The following is a 23,027-nucleotide window of genomic DNA, read 5'->3' as shown; positions in this document are numbered from 1 at the left end:
TACAACTTGCCCCACAAAAAATAAGCCCTCATACAGCTAAGTCAACAGAAAAATATAAAAAAAAGTTATGGCTTTTGGAAGGCGGGGAGAAAAAAAAAACAAAAATTGAAAATCCGAAAAATGGCAAGTCTCCAAGGGGTTAATAGAAAAGTAGTACATTTGCTGGAGCTCTTAGTGGGAGGTAGGGCCCATAACTGTATTGCTATGGGGCCCTACAACGTCTATGTATGCCCCAAGCATAAGAATTACCTATTAGTTCAATACTGGAATCCTTTGCGGGAACGACGGTGTTGGCTTCAAAAGCTACTTTAGGGTCTTCGTGCCAGGGCCTACACTGATGTCACACAGATGTTGCCTTCTGAGAGCCTCCGAATGTTGGTGTCTGACTACATGAAATTAATTTATTTTGAATCCCATACAGCTTGAATTATAAATATTTAATAGCCATGTCACAATTACTTCCAGTAATTTACAGGAAAACACATTTGTACAAACATAATAATTAAACAAGTCAATAGTCAATGACAAAGTAAAGTTACATGCTACAATTATTTTTTCTAGATATAAAGGTTAACTGTGCAGCATGGGGCAATATATTGATGCATATCCTTAAATATTTGCATCTGTGGAGCTCTTGTACACAAAGAATGTGGTAGAAGTAGAAATTCTTTTTCACGCTAATGCCATAAAACAAAGCAAATCATTAAATATCTTATATTTGCCATGGTGTATGTGTAGATATAAGGGATGGACTCGATAGAAACGCATGTGTGCAGCCATGACAAGACAGACAATTCTAACAGAGGCCTCCGGCATATTCATCATCTTCCTCTTCAACTTTGGAGCTGCCCTGTGCGGGTTGTGAAACACCGTTCTGTGAGGTTGCTGGGGATTTCTTTTTGGTGCCACCTCCTGGAACAGCCAAGCTTAACGCCAGCTTGGCATACTATCACAACACAAAATAAAGGTTACCATGTGGCTAGAATGTCACTGTATACATCTTAGTGTTGCAAAACAAATTAGGTTTTGTATTCCCATTATGGTTCCTTCAGTTTGTTTTTTTCTATTAAATATTGTCTTATGCTACTAGTTGTTGAATTAGGTTTTTTTCCGAGTGTGAAACACAAATCAGATGCAATATTAAAGTATGGACAGCGGGTACCTTCATGCTCATTTAAGGGTATGTTCACACGCAAACACAAAAACGTCTGAAAATACGGAGCTGTTTTCAAGGGAAAACAAAAAACTTCTGAAAATCAAGAGCTAAGTCACTCACGATTTTCGTGGAGTTTTTTTACGGCCGTTTTTGGAGCGGTTTTCAATAGAGTCTATGAAAAACAGCTCCAAAAATATCCGAAGAAGTGACCCGCACTTTTTCGCGGCCGTCTTTTTACGCGGCCATTTTTCAAAACGGCCGCGTAAAAAAACAAAAAACAGCCCGTCGGAACAGATTGCCGTTTTTCCCATTGAAATCAATGGGCAGATGTTGGGAGGCGTCCTGCTCCCGATTTTTCGGCCGGTACGGCCAGAAAAACGGCCGAAAATAGGCCGTGTGAACATACCCTAACAGTTTGATGCACCTACTAGAATGCAACTGCAAAGGAGTCCCATGCTAACTCAGTGTCCTACCAGCGAGGTTAAATATCTGAAAGGATTCAAGGGGGGGAGGTGTGTTTTTTACAGTAATGTATTTCGCAATTAGGTTGAACATAGATGTGATCAACAACACGCGGATCCTGCATGACCCGCTGTCACCGAAGCTGCCTGTCCCGCTGACCTGACGGATTCAGCTTTCAGCTCAAGATACAGCTTCAATGTATCCAGGATACATAGAAGCTGTATGTCCAAAAAAACATTTTTATTTATTTTTTATTAAAAAACAATTAAAAATTGTTTAAGTATATATATTATATATATATATATATATATATAAAAAAAAAAAGTGTGCTAAAGACATCTTATATCTAAACGGACTGCCCTAGTGATAGATATCTATGACCGTAATATAAGCATAAAGTATAATATTAACAGACTGTAAACATAGAAAAACACATTGTTATCAGCGATTTAAGTATAGAATATGAACTGATATCTACATTTTATGTATTTCCAATATTTAAAGGGTTTGTCCCAGTCTACATAAATAAATTGTAATTGTCGTACGACGCAATATTCGAATATATTTTACACATAAAATGGTCTTATTCCCATAAGAAAAGCAGAATATGGTTTCCTTCTAGAGATTAACTGAATGCAAAATAGAAACTCCTGTTTGAGTAGTTACCTATAATCTTATACACACTTTTCAGTTACTCGGTGTCTGGAGCATAGAAGACTAGGATGAAGAGATTACTTAAAATATCCCCTCCTAACATCACTACTACTATCTCAGACGAGCTGGGACAGGGAACTCTGTGTTTAAAGGGAACCCATCATCTAGGTTATGCTGCTGCCATTGGGGTGATTTCAGCGGTCTAGCTTAGGCCTCATGCACACGACCGTAGTGTTTTTCTGGTCCGCAAATTCCAGGACCGTGTTCCGTGAAATGTCATCCGCAGTTCATCCGTATGTAATCCGCAGTTCATCCGTATGTAATCCGCAAAATGCGGATGAAAAAAAAAAAGCCTAGCTAAAACAGGATGACGACAGAACTCATTCCCGGTTGTCGCCTAGCAACATTTCCGCAAATCCGCAAACTGCGGATGACACACGGAGGTGTATCCGCAATTTCAACAGGCCCATTGACTTCTATTGGCATGTCCGCATCGAATTTGTGGCCCGTAATAAGACATGTCCTGAGTTTCTGCGGCACGGATTTGCGGACATGCGGAGACCCGTGAAAACACGGATAGTGTGTATGGGCCCATAGAAATGAATGGGTCCGCAATTCTCCCGTGGATTTGCGGGGGAATTGCGGACGCAAAAACACGGTCGTGTGCATGGGGCCTTATTCAGGAGCTGCTGCTCATCCCGCCCACCTGCCGATGCAGCTCATGAGTAAGCGTAACTCTTCTCTGGTAGTGCAGGTCGCTCGCTACATGCAAGATCACAAACCTACTTCACATTACCACATAAGTGACATACTCGGTGAGGGCAGCATCACCTATATGACAGTTTCTCTTTAAGAAGGTCCCCTGCCGATTCATGTCATCTTTTTTTGGCTAAATAATTTACGGAAGCAGGGTTCATTATTTTAATGGCTTCTGTTATCTCACTAAAGATTCTGGGGTGATCTTATAAACAGTCACAATGTAGACTCTGCACTTACATCATTATCCATGTATTTAAATAGAGGGGAGTTGCAAACGTCATACACCTGGTCCTGGTCTTGCTGATCATATCCTTCTAGTAGCTGTTCCAGCGCAGTACAGTCCTCACTACCACTGAAACCTGGAATACTATACAAACAAGTCACATGAATCAATCAGAAGTTGCCATGTATCTGAGGCATTAATCAAGGTTACATGAAACCAATACGAATTTACTTTGCAAATGACTGTAATGAATGTGAACAACGCAAAAATGTGTCTCTATTTTAACTATATACAATAGAGTACTAGACGATATAATGACAAATAATTCCATTATAATAAATAGAAAGGAACATTCCTTTAATCTGCCAACCACTAGCTCCGACAGGGGTTAGATTACTGTAGTGACCTGAAGTAAAACCTTCAAGATCACATGCAATATAGGATCAAAATTAGTCCACATCCCAAAATGAAAAACACAAATAAAATATACCACTGTAGCACTCCCTGTTTTTTCTTTATTACAACTGTACTCGGATGAATAACATTGATGGAATAATGAATAGATCATCATTGTCGGAGCCTTGGGGGGGGGGGGGGTCTGATCAGAGCACCATAGCTACATTATGAACCTGTAGCAATGGTAGGCAATGTATCTTGACAGGTCGTAAATACAATATAAGTGAACTTCAGTTCTGAGTTGTATGAAAAGAACGTACAACTGCAGAATCCATTTGAACCATTTAGATGCAAAGTATAAAAACCACAAAAATACCTAAAATCAACTAAATATGTAACATGTAGAAAAATACCTAAATCAAAAGGTCATAGGCACAGACAAGAAATCTGAATGGTTGGGTCTTGAATGGCTCTCCTAGTGTTGGTGTATAGAAAATATCTGACATTTTAATTTAGGAAAGTCATTTGAAGGTTGTAGAGTAATAAATCCCTTTCTTGACTTTTTTCCTTAGAAAACATTGTAACAAAAGAGATGTTTGTCCATTATTATTGATGCAATCCACTGGTTTAGTATATTGTTTTATTGTAGACAAGGTCACACAATTGAGTTATTATTGATTTCTATATTAAACTATACACAGTAATTCAATGAAAAAGCTCTTTGCACGAGAATGTTGCACTTGACAGAATGTAAGGATAGGAAGCATGAACCACTTTACTTTTAGCGACATGCTTACTCTGCAAAACTGCTTTATTGACCGGTCCCATATCCAACCACAATTTCTCTAAGATATAAGAAACGCCATCATAGTACAGTAAAGCCGTACATTCTAGTCATGTGTGAAAAGTTGATGTGCAGCATAAGGAGACTGTATATAAAGAGGCTTCATGACGGCTCTCTCCTGCCTTCAAGGGCAATTCCGCAGTTCCAGTGGATCACGCAATGCCTCATTTGCATAAAAATTGTATGTTGTCAATAACAACTAATCAGATTCCAGCTTTAATTTTTCCATAGCAGGTTTGATAATGAAAGACGTGTTCTTATTGGTTGCAGCATCTATACTTAAAGAAGCACTCTGAGGGGGAAATCTTTTTTTGCCCACGCCGTTGGTAAACTAGGTTAGGTAAAAGGTAGTGACAATTATTCTCTCCCCTATGGCTTTACTTTGAAAGTAAGCAGCTCCATTCCGGTGCCGCCGTTGGGTCACGTGATAACATCTGCCCCTTGCATGGGAGGTTGGTCTCTCTATACAAGCCCATTAGACTGACATTGAGGATCTCATAGGTTTTCGTAGAGACTGACCTCTGGCCCACACAGAACGATTCAGAGAGTGCAGGTCGCGAGACCGAATGGTAAACCTGAACAGAGCAGCTAACTGAAAATAAAGCCACTGGTAAGAGAATAAATGTCACTACCTTTCACTAGTCTCATCTAGTTTACAAACTGGGGGGGGGGAGTGCTTCTTCAACCCCTTCCCGCCTCAGCAAATTTTTGATTTTCGTTTTTCACTCGCCGCCTCCCGACAGCCATAACTCTTATTTTTCCTTCAATAGAGTGATGTTAGGGCTTATTTTTTGCGGGAGGAGTTGACGGTTCTATTGGTAGCATTTAAAAGTACCATTTAATATACTGGGCATCTGAAAAAAAAATATTTGCAGGCTGAAATTGGAAAACACTGAGACTCGTCAATTGTTTTTTTGGTTTCGTTTTTACGGCTTTCACCGTGTGGTAAAAACGACAATTTAACTTTATTCTGTGGCTCAATACGATTACGGTGATACCAAATTTATATTGTTTTTTTTTTAAAATATATTTTACTACTTTTAAAGAAAAAAATTTTTTGCTAAAAAAATAAATACATTTGATTTGTGTCACCGCATTCTGAAAGCTATAACTTCTTTATTTTTTCATCGATTAGTATTATTTTTTGGTACATATAATTTTTTTGATCACTTTTTCGGGGAGCTAAGTTGACCAAAAAACAAAGATTTTAAAGTAACAGTGTCATCACAATTTTTTTTTTCATATGTTAAAGATGTTAGTGCTTTATTAAAAACGTTTATATTTATTTGTGTGTTTGTGTTTTACTTTTTCTTATTTTTACACTTTTTCTTCCCTATGGGGGCTGCCATTTTTTGTCCCATTTCTGTATGTGTCGATTAACGACACATACAGACATGGAATACGGCAGCCACAGTCCCATAGGGACTACGAACGGCTCCCGTCCCATCCACTTCTGTGTACGCCGTCTGTGTGGGAACTGCGCATGCGCCGCTCCCACACAGTCCAATTTGAAATTGGCGCCGTCCGGCGCCATTTTCCTGTGGACCGGAAGTCGCGGCCGGACAGTAAGATTACTACTTCCGGTCGCGGCTTCCGGACTTGTGCACTTGGACCAGCGGCAGCAGACGGAGCGGACGGGCCGGAGGGAGCCGCGGCGGCAGGAGCAGGTAAGAGATTTCAATGTATGTTCGTGTACGTTTACTACTGTATGTAAACCTACTACACTGTGTGTTAGCTCAAAAAATGGCGACACACAGTGTAGGAGGACAGACCGTTCAAACCCCTCGTTTATCCCGGCACTAGCCAGGATAAAGGAGGGGGGGATGCTGAGAGCTCACTAGAGAGGGCTTTTTACCCAATTTTGCAATGCTGCGATTTTGGGAATAGCTCCATCTAGTGACCAGCAATGGGAAATATTATAAATTAGAATCTAATTTATAATATTTCCTGACTCGTGAAAAAAATAAAAAAAATTTGAACAATGTTTAATCACCTACACACTAAATGTTTAATTAAAAAAAAAAAAAAACATGTTTTTCTGGCAACACATTCCCTTTAAATGTTTTATTTTTTACAGCGTTCACCGTGCACATTAAATAATGATATATTTTAATAGTTCAGACTTTAACGAACGCAGCGATTTTAATTTTTTTTACATTATTTTAGAGGAAAAATATGAAAAGGGTTTAGTTTTTTTTTTTAACTTTGAATTTTTTTTCACTACTAAAAACTTTATTTCACTTTTTTTTTTTACACATTTCATTAGTCTCTCTAGGGGACTTGAACCAGTAATGGTTAGATCGTTCATATATTGTAATTTTTACAGGCATCTGTTAAGCCTTGCCACAGGCAGGGCTTTGCGAAGGCAGTCCTGGGGGCCTTCATTAGGCCATGACATCCATAGTCACCCCCCGAACAGAGGGGGCCGCCCCCTCTTTTCAACACCTCAGATGCTGCGGTCGCGTTGCAGCGTATGGATACATACATTCCCCCCCCCCCCCCGCGCTCTACGAAGTACCAGACAGGTCGTTTTGCGGGAGGGGTTTAAATAAGGCCTTTTAGGTTGATGTGACAATGAGGCACTCTTACCTCATACTGTTTGTGGCTCAACCACGTATAGGACTTCCTGTCTGTGGTCAAGCTCCTATTAGTTACACTTAACCCCAGACAGCTGCTTCTCTATGCGTGTCTGAAAGGGAAGCAGCAATACACTCTGAAGTTATGGCTCACCACCAAGGTTCAGTATAAGGCCTGTTATTTGCTTGGTATAAAAGGGAATATTGCCCTGTATTCAAAGCAAATAAAATCGAGTTGGAAACCTTCTGACAGGTTCCCTTTCACATGTATTGTTTCTTACCTGTAACTTTCTCTGACACACTTCTCAGCAGCAACGTAGTCATTCCTATGAAGATGTACTAACACTTGGGCAATTGTTTTCTACATAAAATAAGATATGTAGTTAGTATTAAGTAATGTTCTTTCACATTGACAAACTGGAAAACACTTTTTAGGCGATCCCAGCATCCTCTCCATCCCAAAAAAAAAAAAAAAAAAGGTTCTATCCTTACTTTTGCGGATTGGTGGGTTCAGACAATTAATGGATTTTCCCAGAAAAACCCTCTAACCATATACAATGGTGGTTTATAGGGGATTAGAGAACATGCTGGTAATGGTGTAGGAGAATCAATCTTTCCATGAGCGTTTCATCCCACTTTCACTACTGTCTGAATGTGGTCTTATAAACACCACAGTGATCTTTATGTCTACAGGTTCTCTCTATTAGGTTCATGTACGGTATATAAAAACTGTTATTTGCAATGTCTGAAAGACAAATACACATCAAAACAAAAACCACATTGTCAAGAGAGCCAACCAACGTATAATAATAGAAACGAATAAAATAAATGCTGAAAAAAATCCCCAAACCGACAGGCAAAGAGTATAATACACCACTCCATACCTTATAACATGTAGGATAATTTTCTATTTCTTTGTACATGTTCTTCTCTTTTAGGATGGATACTACAGCTTCATCTAGCCTGAAAGAAAATACAACATAATGTCAATAAGTATTTCTAGAACACTGTACAAATACATCTCATCTAAAACAGAAATTACGGGAATTACCAATCATTGGATTTGTATTGTACATGTGTCAAAGGAAGCGTTAAAACTAACTGGATTATCTATTATGGGAATCAAATCATTTTATTACCGAGGCTATTTGTCTATATTGGTGCTGACAAGAATACACTTTAGTTCTCATGTGAATATCTGGCAATGTTACAAAAGACGTGACTGACATTTTTATGCAATTACATTAAAGGGGTTGTCTCAGCAAAGACACCGGTGGCATACCACTTCATTCTAGCAATTCGGGGGTATATGGGTAGCCAAAAACAAGCAGAGCGATATGCCACCAAAACTTATGAGTGTGTACATGAGAAATAACAAAATACCTTATTTTATGCTAGAGGGTGGAGAATATCTAACATTTCTGCCATAGACAGCACACACAACACAATGAATATCCTGGTCCACTATCACTCTGTAGCACACACTTAAGAACAGAAGCAGCATGGATGAGATTATGCAGCACGAATGAGAAGTGTAGCTGAGAATTCAGCACTGGGATGACATATAAATCTTAACAGCAACCTGGGTCGCTCTCTGCTCCCTCCTCCCACAGACTTCTATAGGCAGTGTGTATGTTTCTCTCTGCTTCATTCTACTGCTCCCCCTCCTCTCTCCATAGACATCTATAGGGAACAGCCCTGCGTCTCGCTCTCTCTGATAATGCTCTATAGGCTTCTATAGACAGCAGCTTCTATGTCTCTCTATGCTCCTCCTCCCCTTTTATCTCCTTAGACTTCTATAGCCAGCGACCGTGTCTGTGTATTTCTCTCCCTGCTCCGCCAACATAGACTTCTATGGGCAGCAGTCCAGTTTGTCTCACTGCTCCACTCCACAGACTTCTATGGGTAGTAGCGTCTGTGTCTCTCTCTCTGCTTCCTCCTCCAATCTCCATGGACTTCTATAGGTAGCAGCATCGGTGTCTCTCCCCCTCCTCCTGTTCCCCCTACCATCTCCAAAGACTTCTATGGGCAGCATGTGTGTCTAAGTCTCTCGCTCTCCCTGCTCTCTCCTCCTCTCTTCATCTGTTCATAAACCGTTATGGTGCAGGCTGTGAAGATACTGGAGTGTGCTTTGGCAGAAACACACACCCACTTCCTACAGTCTCCTCTGCTTTGTAACTAGAGATGGTGTTTGCTTGACAAAAGGGGGCAGACAGCAGATTACAGGAAGGGAGAGACCCATTGGCAGTAACTTCACAAAGACTTGCATGGATAAAACAATTACATTTTAACAGCAAGTAAATTTATCTAGATCAGGTATGCGATTAGATTAGCATAAGTTGTTTGAAATGTTAGTGTCCATTAAAGACAATCTCAATTTATTCCAATGCAAAACAGGGCTGAGCCATCATCTATTAGGACTCCGGGCCCAAAGCAGAGATTTTACAAATATTTAACTATTATTAAATAATCATAAAAATCTATAATAGAGAACGGTACCGGCGAGCTCTCACTAGAAGTCTTGACGCCTTCCCTAGAAGTTCCACTGCTTGACGTAAACGTTCTTCATTCTGTAGAGGAAGACAAAATATGCCAAATTTACCAACAAAGGAAGATTGCAATAACTGAATTTAATGCATTATCAAAATGTGCTGCTGTAGTTGTGTCGTTTCTCCTGCCATGACCGGTAGAGTTAGGTCAGTTAAAGAGGCTCTGTCACCAGATTCTCAAACCCCTATCTCCGATTGCATGCGATCGGCGCTGCAATGTAGATAACGTGTTTTTTTTTTTTTTTAAAAAACGTTCATTTTTGGCCAAGTTATGAGCTATTTTATATATATATGCAAATGAGGTTTGAAATGGACAACTGGGCGTTTTTTTTTCGTTATGTCCAACTGGGCGTGTATTGTGTTTTTAACTGGGCGTGTTTACGTGTATGACGCTGACCAATCAGTGACCAGTCAGCATCATACACTCCTCTACATTCATTTACACAGCAGCGATGTGCAGCCACATAAACAGAGATTAACGTTAATCAAGTGTCCGGATAATGAATACACATGACCTCCAGCCTGGACGTCATGTGTATTCAGAATCCTGACACTTCTGACTCTTTCTTTGAGATTTCTAGCAAGGGAAACGAAATCTCGCGAGATTACGGAGGTAAACGAGATTTCGTTTCACTTGCTGGAAATCTCACAGAAAAGATTCAGAAGTGTCAGGATTCTGAATACACATGACGTACAGGCTGGATGGTCATGTGTATTCATTATCAGGACACTTGATTAACGTTAATCTCTGTGTATGCGGCTGCACATCGCTGCTGTGTAAATCAATGGAGATGTGTATGACGCTGACTGGTCACTGATTGGTCAGCGTCATACACGTAAACACGCCCAGTTAAAAACACAATACACGCCCAGTTGGACATAACGAAAAAAAACACGCCCAATTGTCCATTTCAAAGCTCATTTGCATATATATAAAATAGCTCATAACTTGGCCAAAAATGAACGTTTTTAAAAAATAAAAAAACACGTTACAGTTATCTACATTGCAGCGCCGATCACATGCAATAGGAGATAGGGATTTGAGAATCTGGTGACAGAGCCTCTTTAAAGGGGTTGCCCCACGATTAAAAATTTAATTTCTCTGTTAGATTATACAAAACATAGTTTCTCAATTGTAATCATTAAAAAGAAATGTTCCTGTGTGTAGATATTGCTATTTCATACTTACAATGGCGCTCCCTTGTGTTCTTTTAAATTCCCTCTTAGAACATCCACCTGATGTCCAGTGCTGGTCGCCACATGTGCTTAGTCCTACTGCCGGTATCCTCTTGTACATATGCAACACACTGATTCCTGCTATTGTGCAGGCCAGTCATTAAGAACGGTCGCACTACAAGAAGACCTTCTCAGCAACACTGAACACATTAGATGGACGTTCTGAGAAGAAAATCAAAAGAACATCAGGGGGCGCTATAACAAGTGTGCAACAGAAATATCTACACACAGGATCATTTAAAAAAAAACAAAAAAACAAAAACCTCGGAGTCTTCAGTGATATTAGCTGAATATAAAGGGGCTAATAAAACTTGTGGTAGTCAGCTAGTGCATTCTTGGATTGCTGCAATGCAATATATTCAAGGAATATTCTTCCTGATATTTTACGAAGCAAATCCTACAAAAAACAGCAGTGGCATCAGACATCACGAGTTCAGGTGAAAAAGTGGTTTTCACCATAGTTTCCATTACAGGGTAGACAAAAGCTCAACATAAAGCCTTGTGGGAATAACCAGGGATGCAAGAAGGGCTGCTGGTCTCAAGTTTGGCAGCCACACTTTTTAATGTGAAAATAAAAAAAGGTTTAACTTGTGTTTTAAAGTATCGCAAGTGGCAACAATTCTAAAAGAAAAAAAACAAAGTTCTTGCCATTCATAAAAGTCACCCAGGTAAACGAAGCACGCCTGCTGCCGCTGTATTCCTTTACTATGCTAGATTTCTCTCGGTGATCTTCCACAGTGAATAGTTTGCGAGATTCTTGAAAATGTCAAACTATGACGAGCGTGTTTCTTCTAACGGGTTTGCATCTACAAGCAAGAGTTAAATGGACCCTCTCTGTGACAAGTATAGCACTACACTGCTCTAATAACAACATAAAACAATCCCCTTACACGAAGCACCAAGCCTTCATCGACCCTTCTGAGAATCATCGAAATCTATGTCATAGTAGACAGTGCTCATAAATAAAGCATTCTCAATCCTCTTCCCCCTCTGAAACATGGAAAGAGAGAGGATGTCTACATTCCTTCCACCACAATCCTACACGGCTATAGACATGTAGACACTGAACAGGCATGTCAGCTGCAAGTACTGAACATTGTGCACTCCGATAGGATCACATGTATGAGATTTACTATCCAGCAGAAATATCAGGTTCTTTGGACCATTAAAATGTATAACCCTTTTCTTGGACCAGTTCCATATATATTATTGGCTAGACCATGTGTTTCAGCTTACATAACACATACAATCTGTACCCATTAACACGAACAGTTAATTTTAGAGTTATTTTCAGATACACATTTATAGGTTTGTTTTTTTACTATAGATATTTATGCCCTCAATGCCGGATTGGTGGGGTCCAACGTATTTGTATCCAGTGGAAAGGTGTCCAGGCATGCACCATCTGTCTCCAGTATAGAGAATGGCAGATACATAAACAAATGTCTTCACAAAGCATCTCATAGTCACTTGGAATGTTTTCATTTTCTAATAGAACTAGTGTGGGGTGGATCTAAACTCGATTAACTTTAAATTTATTTTTTTAGGGGTGAAAGTGTGAAAAAAAACAAACAACTATTTTAATTTAGTCTCACTAGGACGTCACAATGTGATCTTCAGATCGCTGATATAATGCTTTGATGCACTCAGTATACCAAAGCATTATTGCCGGTCAGCCCTATCCTGGTTTTGGCTTTAAAATACTGACCAAATGTGCGTTAATTTCTATTGTAATTTATTTTTACGGCAACCTTTTTGTACACAGCATTGTAAGAAACCTTACAAACAATATAAACCTAATGTACTGTATTTTGCGGTTTCCCTACACGGTAACATACCAGGAGCAACCTTCTTTGCGCCTCTTGTCCTATGACTGAACCACCTTGTCCAGTTTATAAAGCCTATAGTTATTGAGCAGCTTTGGGCAATACTTCATATAAGGGCTGATCAATCACATCTGATGAATAGTCCATAACAGGAATAGTTCCAATAAGTGGACTAAAGAACCAGGACATTTTAGCGCAGTAAGCCGCTACATAGTTAAAATATAGAGCTTTAAAGGGAACCTGTCACCAGCATTTTAGCCATCAAGCCAGCAATACCTGGTGAAAGTGGGTGAAAAATCATTGTCATCTAACCTATAAATATGTTCTAAGTAAGCTCTGTACCTTTAGAATTCCGTTTTTCAGTGGTCCCGTGCCGTATGCAAATGAGCAGAAGAGTCAAATCTTCATTCGAAAAGAGTCAGATTTTCATTCCTCCAGCGTCTGAGTTGACTCCGCCTCCTTCTTTTTGATTGACAGCTCCTCTCACTGCACACGAAATCCCGCACTTGCGCATTGTGACACCAAAGTTGCTGTTCTCATTCTTTTACTGCGCATGCTCGGTGCTCAGTGTGACGTCATCACCGTCGGTTCATCTCCGTATCCAGGACCCGTTTCCTGACAGCAGAGTTAAGCGTTTGTTGCTGTGCTGTATTGCTCTCCACCACACTTCTCGTCGGCAACAGTCATGCTACAGCTGGGTAGTGTAGCACGCATGTGCGATGTTTTGGACGAGATTTAGTCAGACAGGGCCGGACAGGTGGCGGTGGTGGGCGGAGTTAAAAAGTAGCATCACAGAGTGAAAACGAATTACCATAAAAGGCGCAAAGAGTTTAAACGACGATATTTACCGACAGGAGGTCAACTTGACGAGAGAAGAGAACAGGAACGAACTTTGGACAGCTGCGGCCATTGAGGGGTCAGGCGAGTTTAACAGGTAAGATGTTGATGACAGGATCCCTTTAAGGAGTTTTCCCACAATTAGCATTTGTCGACTATTTTTAGTATAGGTAATAAATGTATGGTCACTGGTACCCCAACTGATCTTTAGAACTCGGGTCATGACCCCCGTTCCGTCTCAATGCACGATCGCAGTCAGAACGATTTAGAATGGAACGGTGGTCGCGCATATGCGCTGCTGCTTTATTCAATGTCTACGGGTCCGGCAGTGTTTCCTGTGGATAGGTGATTAATGTTAATTGTAAGAAAACCCCTTTTTTTTATTTTTATTAATTACCATAGCTTAATTTGGCCGGACAGTGGTATATTTCACCTAATAGCAAGAATACTCAATAAATAGGAGCTAAACTTATACTGTTTCGTGTGAATACATGGCTGGCAGAAAGGATGGAAGACCGGCTGTTATTTACTTATCGTTAATTTGATTGTAATTTATTTTTGCGGTAACCTTTTTGAACGCAGCACGGAATGAAGCCTTACAATCAATATAAAACTCATGTACTGTATATCGCTGTTTCCCTGCATGGGAACATACCAAGAGCAACCTTGTTTGCCTCTTTTCCTATGACTTAACCACCTTGTACAGTTTATTTACCTCCTTCACCTCTTTAGTTAATCATGTTTTACGCTAAAAAATAAATCCAACACATTAGATATAAATTAACAGAAAAAGAAACCAAAAAGAAAAGATGACGACCGACAACAAACAACCACCAATATCTCTAGTACATGACGATATATTGCAGCTGTAAGCATCTTTACTTGCACAAAAAGGAGTGATGCAACTGTTAGGTGAAAGGATTAAGTAATAGTATTGTAGAAATACAGAAATACAAGCATACCTCAAAGACAGATGCAGACTGCTGATATAATTGGACAGCTTTTTCCAAATGTACGTGTTCTATGAGCCTGAAATTAAGTAAAACAGTCATTCTGTTGTTCTAGAGAAGAGCGAGCCATATTGAAATCACTGCTGCCAACCAGACCCGCATATCTCCTACTGACTCACTTCCCAGCTCGCTCCAATGCCATCGCAGCGGTGTCAGGAGTTCCATTCTCCAGAAACATCATGCTGGCTCTCTCGATCAGCTGAACGGCTTCAGGAAGTTTCTGCATCTCCTAAATTGTAAAAGTACAAAAATCACAATAAGATTTATTACTTTTGTAGTTTAAAATAAGCCCCAAATCAGCTTTTATGAATTTATACCCAAGCAAAAACTATGTTGTTCTTAGAGGTCGACCCATGTCCATCTGTAGAACAGGGGAGTGGGAAACAGAGCACTACATTTGTAAAGATACACTAAAGGATAAGGGCCATATACCGGATACAGTTATGTAAAAAGATTTGCAATAATATGTACAGTTTTAGGCTCTGTTCACATCATGTTTTGGCCCCATGTCTAGCGCATACGCCAGGAAAGCTCCCAACTCACATGCTAAACGCGTTCATCGGGCTCCATTAGCCCGACGGGCTGGCATACATCGATATATATATTTATTTTCTTCTTTAGGAATAGAATAGCGGAATACACTATGCTATTGCATTCAATAATCTAGACCTTAAAGTATGTTTTGTTTTTTTTATCATGGGAGCCGATCGGGGATGTAAGCCACTGTTTGGCATACGTCACAGGCATCTGTTATACGTATACGCCATGAGCTTTTCATGACGTATGCATTAAACGAGTGCCACATTAGCCTATGGTTGATGGATACCTAATAATGGTAACCGTCACCTATTGACTATTATGGCATCCGTTCAATGTATACATCATTAATTTGCTTATGAAAGTTTGATGTTTCCATAAAATGTATCCCATAATACTCTATGGGTGACAGGTGCCACTTTTAGGCATGTGAAAATCTAACTTTTTTCGGTAGTGTTTTAAGTTCTTCTCAATAAGATTTATAACGAGTTCTGAGCCAAAACACAATAATGAAGGTGATACATAGTATGAAAATGAAGCAGCACGACAGTTTCTAGTGGTCTAGTTGGCCTAATTTACCTTTAGCATCATTCCGGCTTGTTCATAGGCTCTGTTAAAATAAAATCATATACATTAAATAAGAATAATTACACTAGTCGGATATTTATCATAAAAATGCAGGGCGGGGAACATGCACTATAAAGAAATATGTATAGTAATGACAACATGCACTTCTATACCTAATCCACTGTATCTACCTATAAAGAATAACAAAAATGACAGCTTCATGTTCAGATAGAACAAATATGGAGCTGAAACCATTATTGATCTCTCAGACTCTCTTTCTGGCCCATAGTGTCTCTATGGCTTTCGCGACTCAACCAGGCTGCAGCAAGAGGCATGGAGCTGGTAAACAAGGGACAAAATAGACCTTTTACAGTGACAAGTGCAAACACCAAAGCTAAACCTGTTTTGCGAGGCAGGCCTGATGAGTGTTCCACCTGAAGACCCCGGCCAAATTGCTGGGGCTTTTTTTTTTCTCTTTAGTTTAAGAGACAGTGCTAGGAAATGTCCCGGTTTCTTATTTAATGACAGAACACACCGCTTGTTGTCCATATAGTGCACAAATGAAGACAGATCAAAGGGGTTTTCTAGTCCCTAAAAATGAATGGCTTATCCTCTGGACAGGCCATCAATAGCTGACGGGTTGGGGTCCTACTCCCGGGACCCCCGCCAATCAGCTTTTTAGAAGGGGGTGCAGCGCTCGTACAAGTGCTGCTTCTCCTTCATTTCTACTTGCTCATTGTGAATCGTCGACACAGATGTAGCGGTAATTAACAGGTATCGCAGCCTTCTCCCATTCACTTCAACGGGAGAAGGCTGCCATACTGTGAATCGCCGCTACATCTGTGTCGAGCATTCAGTGAGAAAGTAGAAATGAAGCCCCCTTCTAAACAGCTGATCGGCAGGGGTCCCAGGAGTCAGACGCTGACCCATCAGCTATTGATGTCCTCTTCAGAGGATAGGCCATCAATTTTTAGGGACTGGAAAACCCCTTTAATCAACAGGGGCCTTTATTCTTTATGACTCAGTATTCAGCACGATAACATTACAGCAAAGACTCTCATACTGAATACAGGAGCTGCACTCTCTCACCAGTTCTGTATTTATGGACAACAGGAGGTCAGTTCAGCAATAGAACTAAAAGGAAGGAATTTATGTGAATAACTAGATCACCAAAACATTACACTAGGTAAGGGCTTTATCTTAATTTATACACGAAACAGGAGGAACACTTTTAACCCACCCTGCCATGACGAATATCTACATTTGAAGGTACAACCCAGTTAAATCCTCCATAAAATGCAATGAAGACCATGGTTTACTGAACAGTACACATCATTTTAAAGGGGACCCAGCAGAAGAAGGTATAAAAAGGTTCTTTAAAAGGGAAAGTCTTAAGACACAACCCACTTCCAGACACCCTTTTTAGGACATATGGCCAGCATAGTCGGGGATCCCCCTGCTTGAGACCTCCTTACATGAGCCTTATATGGGGGAAGAATATAATTTTACATAGACAGCTATTCATCGGAATGGCAACCATGTAATATTTCCCCTACAGCAGTCAGACCGCGACAACCAGCCATCCGCCGCGGCAGCTGCAATCTAAAAGGGGATGTCTCGGAGTCGGTTTCATCATAGACAACCCCTTTCAGATTAGAGCTGCTGTTGCGTTCAGCTATTTTGGCAAACAGACGATTTTGGCAGGGGAAGCAGCAGCCAGCCAGCCATTTGCCCACGGTGGCCACTGTAGGGGAAATGTAGTATCACATGGTGGCCATAAAGATGCAGCTATCCGTTTTGGTTAAATGGGGGGGGGAGTCTTGCAGGGAGACACTATCTATGATGTCCATATGCCCCAATAGGGCATATGGACAGGAGTTGTTATCACGAGACAATTAAAAAACGTTTTACTTCTTTTCTGAGATTGCAGGCTTGAGGTTACAGGCCCAAAGCCTGCAATGTAGAACTTTTAGGTTATGTTGACAATATTTTCTGTTCCGATTCCTGACAGGGGCAGTGTGGATATAGAAACCTTGTGTGTGGATACAAACACACAACTGTTAGTGGGCCTTTTTCAATTCTATTCTGCTAGGTCTCCTTTAATGCACAGCCTGCTTTATAGGTGATACTTACTTAGCCGCATGGAAAAGACTAGCCGGAGAATTTGGCTAAGGTTTCAAAACATGAATTAAGTCGTAAGAACACTTTTTACTTGATACGAGTGCTGGAACAATACAAATGCAGACCAAGTGTGCCACAAGGTGAACATGAAGTACCAAACCGACGTACGTAGCTGCATACATTGATCTCTATGTCGGCAGCTCGTACTTAGTCACGTACATGACATAGTAACCAACACTCCTGTCCCGCCTATTCACCTCATTCCCCATCTGTAAATATTTTACAAGTCACCCAGGATAATCGTTTTTCACTTTTGTAAAAACTATATACTCCATTTACACAGTCCAAATAGTAGGGTTGGGCGGTATACTGGTAGGGTAGTCATAGGGATATGGGACATCAGGTCAGGAGAAAAGGCATCTGCAAAGAGGGTTCGGGAGGAAGAGCCATTCCAGTAGCTGGAAACTAAAATACTGAGGTGTTAGGAAATCTGTATATCACCTTACTGTTATTTCTGAACATCTCAATATAAATAATTGTTGCGATATCCAGATCAATACAGTCCTATTAACTTCATGCTAAAAACTGGAGTATAATAAGGACTTATTCACACGGACGTGTCCTTTTTGCGCGCGCCAAAAAAATACTGCGTTTTACGCGCGCAAAAGCTCCGTGTGTCATCAGCATATGGTGCGCGGCTGAGTGATTTTCGCGCAGCCGGCATCATTAGGACACTCTGGTTTTATGTTTACAAACAGAAAAGCACGTGGTGCTTTTCTGCTTTCATTCATTGTTTTTACTGCTGTTGCGCGAATCACGCGCGGCACCCGGAAGTGCTTCCGTGTGCCGAGCGCGATTTGCACGCACCCATTGACTTCAAAGGGTGCGCGCAGCGCGAAAAACGGCCAAATATAAGACATGTCGTGAGTTTCACGCAGCGCACATACGCTGTGTGAAAATCAATGACAGTCTGAACGGCCCCATTCAGTAACATAGGTCCGTGCGACACGCGTTATTTCCACGCGCGTAGCCCGGACGTATTACACGTTCGTGTGAATAAAGCCTAAGTGAAAGAAAAGTCTCCAGGGCCCTCACTTCATAGGAGCTGTAGTCTGGGCTCGTACCCTGCAGTTTTAGGGCTGTTGCTGCCTGTATCCCTTTTATCCAAAACCAGGAGTAGATTCTAAAGAAGAAGGAAGTATAAAGGACTTTTTTTTTTTCTTCTTTAATGCAATCCTGGTTGTGGTTTAAAAAAATAAATTGTAAAAAAAAGACAGTAATTGTGTCCAGACTTACGGTATATAGAAGTATGTAATCTACAAATGTTAAAACGAGTAGATTTTCGGGCTAAGCACTATACACAGTCATCAGGTATAGAGACCATGCCATCCTGGAATGTGATTGTTCTGTGCTCCACATAATAATGGTTATTGGACCCTTACCAACCCCCACAAACGAGCTAGGTAAGGCTCTGTTCACACTTCATTTTTTTCCGATCATTGGAAGTATACGTCAGGAGTATTCTCTGATGTATACCTCCTGTTGAAGGCTGCCACGTATGCCACTGTTTACATAGAAATGTTATTGAGTTAATAAAGCTCAAATTTATTTTTGCTGGAATGCTGCGGTCTTTCCATGTTTTTTGACACTGTAAAGGCATTCATCGACAATAGTCTCCTATTGTAGAAAAAAAAGCATACTGCGCAGCATAGGTTTTTTTTTTACAGAATGCCTCTATATAGGAAAGAACAGTAGACAACGCTTTCCCATACCATGAAAAAAAATGGTATACTAATGCATACCGGCCCGGCATGTGTCAGAGAAACACACTTTTGGTATACGCTGGGTGAACTATGAATACATGCCACGTAGAAGTGTGAAAAGAGCCCAGAACACATTCTGTTTGGACAGTTTTATTTAGTTTTTTTTTTTTTTTTTTGCAGGCCTTGCTTTAAGACTTTGGGAGAATGTCCGATACTTGGAAAAAAAAAAAAAAAAGTGCTTTCTTTGTAGAAACAGCTCCACTCTTGTCCAATGGCTGCATATGGTATTGCAGCTTAGCTACAATCAAGTAAATGCTTAGCTTATATTCAAATTATAATGTAAAACGACACAAAAGCACAATAGTAAGCTACTAAAAAAATATTTCAAAAAAGGATACGCTTTGTTGTTCTCATAAGATTCAGCCTCCTTTAAATAAGCCTCTTTGGCCTGGTCATACTGCTTAGCATTTTTAAAAGCAACAGCTGTATAAAACAACAAAGAAAAAAAACACATTATTTGTATATTCTATAAAACAGAAGCAAATAATTGTTCTTTTTGATCTTGGAACTGCATCTGTCTGAGAGAAGGCCATAAATGGAATTAATCTAACAGGAAAAAAACTAATGACCACGAAACACAACAATGGCAAAGATGAATCTAGAGATTAAAGTGTGTGTGTGTATATATATATATATATATATATATATATATATAAAGCTTGTGACTAAACCACAGATTTGAGCAGAATCTTTATTTTCAACTTTTTTCAGTGAGGAAAAAACAAAAAACACCAATATGTTTCCAACAGTGTCTGAATCGCTATAAGCCCATATACAATCTGACAGACGTCACCATGCAGACTAGAAATGAGCCACTTAGTGGTTTGCAATTGCCTTCATGCAACTTTGATTCAAACAGAGAATGCATGAAAACACCAGTTTGTGACTTCATTTCTTAGCCAACAAGAGATACAACCAGATCAAACCAAAAATTCATAGTGTGATGGATACGTTCATAAGAAAACAGTAACAGCCCACAAATGACCCAAACTGCAGTAAATATAGGACTACCATTAACGGGCACATTAGTGATATGGGTTTTAGTAACTCAGTATTAACTAGTGGGTTTATAGTAGTATTTCACACACCCAGAGGACATCAAAGTTTTACTGGGATGATGATCACTGTGCGGCCTCAGCAGTCAAAAAGATTAAAATTAATATTTGGAAAATTGCGTGGTCTACGGCTCCTAGCACGTCCAGTCCTGCATTACTTCATTTAAACACAAGCTATTTTAAGGGGAATCTGTCAGCAGTTGTGACCACTGAAGTAAAGAGGAGAGGGAGTGCTGTGCAACCATACCTGGGGTGATGGTCATGCAGGTTGCATGACCGAGATAGCCACGTTTTGATGTCCATGGCGCTGCCATTGCAAGTGCCACGGAGGCTGCCCTTTCATATGCAGTGCTTCGCACTCTCTTCACCAAACCTTCCTCTCTGTTCTGCGAGACAGCTCTACTGTCTAATCGGGAGACCGCTAGAGCCGTCACTCAGATCAGAGGGGGCACCAGCGATTGTGGCGCCAGGAGCATTAAAACACGGATATCTCAGTCATGTAAGACCAACACCCCAGGTAAGGTTACATCACTCTCCCCATCCTCCATATAGTGCGGGGGGTCAAAACTGCTGACAGATTCCATGGAAGGGGTATGTTATGGCACAATCTCTAGGATATACACACTGCAGCCCCTACAGTCGGAGGATTGGACCCCACTAATCAGTAAGTGATGGATATGCCATCATATAGCATGGAGGAGGGAAAAAATCAATTCCCTGCAGTCCTGCTCACGGTTAGGCCTTATTCAGATGGTTCTGGCCTGGCCGCAGGTCTTCTGACCCAGTAACAGCCTCCTGGATCCCGATGAAGCTGTTGGTTCAGGTCATTAGACCCAAGGTCAGGCTGGGACTTGCGGCATATTACGGATGATAACAGGCAGCTGCTGCCGTCACTTCTGTACGTACCTGCCTTTGCATATTCTGAAGCTGCGCTGTCATAGTCCGGTTTCCACTTTAAAAACCCTGTTTTCAAACTATAAAACAAAGCAAAATAAAATTAATAAAAAACAAAACAGCTAGTTCCAGTCATGGAAAGAAGAAATCCCTTTAATTTGGCATCTGATAATCCAGAAAATCTAATAATCTCCATGTCTCCAGCAGGTGTCATTTCACAGGACAAGAAGACTCGGCAGAAAGTCACTTAGAAAATTATACAGCAGCACTTTACATGAACCCTTTTTCTCTCCCTTAGAAGACGGCTTTATATACATTTCTATCGTTCTCCCATAATCCAGAAAATCGGATAATCCCGCTCCTTTGAAGTTCTGTTGGCGCTGGATTAAAAGGAATTTTACTTTATGTTGTTAGAAACTAATGAAACGTGTGTTAGATATACAGTATCTGCTTCCTGTAAAGCTTATACAATACGGTCCCTGTGACACTTACTAAGGTTGTCACCCAGCTTTCCCAGACTCAAGAATGGCAAATCTACCTAGTAATACACACATACATTAGCACAGAAGGGATCGGTATTACAGCACCAAACATTTTACCGTTCAAGTCCCAGGAAAAGCTGGGTGACAACCCAGATGGGAGCTATAACAGTCATACTGGTAGTCACCCAACTAAACAAAATGGCTACACAGAGCTGACAGGGGGACAACTCAATGGGCCTCATTTATCAAAACGGTCTAACAGTAAAACGGTGTCTGTTGCCCATAGCAACAATTTAGAGCTCAGCTTTCATTCCTTAAATTGCTGTGGAAAAACGAAAGCAAAGATCTAATTGGCTGCTATAAGAAACGAGGTCTGATTTGATAAACGAGGCCCATGAATTACTGATGATGTATTGATTTGGCCCTCTATGTAATATATAAATACTGCAGTGTTCCCTCCGGATGACTGGGTTCTATATTAACACAGATCCTTGTATGAAAAACATAATATAAACGGTGAGGATACAAGGGTGACGTCCCTCTCCCACCAGTGGCTATGATGGCAGCACTGACTATACATCCCTGAGGGCAGGACATCACCCAGCAGCTGGCAGGGAGCCCGGACACACTGACATCGCCGCTACAGACTCATCTTGCCTTTTTTCTGCTTTAGCCAGATGCTCTAAACCTTCATTGATCTTCTGGGCCGCCATGACAGCTCCAACAATAATATTATACGTCACCAGGAGGTGGGACTGCTGGAGACGGAAGGTAGAGTCTAGATGGTAGTGAGCTAAAGGACCTTTGATGACGTCGTGACCATGTGATCAGTCACATGGGTAGGCGGAGTCAGGCTCCTGGCTGTACTGCTGGAGGAGTTGAGGTTTTCTCATGATTATTTTCTGTTCTCTGTGTGAGTGTTGTCATGAGCCGGTACTAGAGGTGTGTGCTTCATGAGGCCTATGTTCACACGGCATATTTTCAGGCGTATTTTGGCTCATAAAATGCTTGTATTAAGTG

The 23,027-nt window shown here is 40.7% G+C and overlaps 1 protein-coding gene across 1 annotated transcript; it reads right to left on the bottom strand.

The window, feature by feature from the left end:
* Positions 1 to 422: 422 nt before the first annotated feature.
* Positions 423 to 22,808, bottom strand: NAPG (NSF attachment protein gamma). The gene is made up of 12 exons (XM_075826432.1): positions 22,665 to 22,808; positions 21,538 to 21,605; positions 19,915 to 19,999; positions 17,766 to 17,783; positions 15,645 to 15,675; positions 14,648 to 14,757; positions 14,481 to 14,547; positions 9,570 to 9,640; positions 7,955 to 8,033; positions 7,352 to 7,431; positions 3,269 to 3,398; positions 423 to 946 (listed from the first exon to the last, which is right to left on the bottom strand). Exons 1-12 carry the CDS (start codon positions 22,718 to 22,720, stop codon positions 797 to 799), a joined length of 945 nt encoding a protein of 314 aa, XP_075682547.1. The 5' UTR covers positions 22,721 to 22,808; the 3' UTR covers positions 423 to 796.
* Between the last annotated feature and the right edge of the window lie 219 nt (positions 22,809 to 23,027).

This window comes from Rhinoderma darwinii, chromosome 5, assembly GCF_050947455.1.
Source record: "Rhinoderma darwinii isolate aRhiDar2 chromosome 5, aRhiDar2.hap1, whole genome shotgun sequence".
Lineage (NCBI taxonomy): Eukaryota > Metazoa > Chordata > Amphibia > Anura > Rhinodermatidae > Rhinoderma > Rhinoderma darwinii.
The sequence above is the reverse complement of the archived record's forward strand: the minus strand, read 5'-3'. Positions and strand labels throughout refer to the sequence as shown.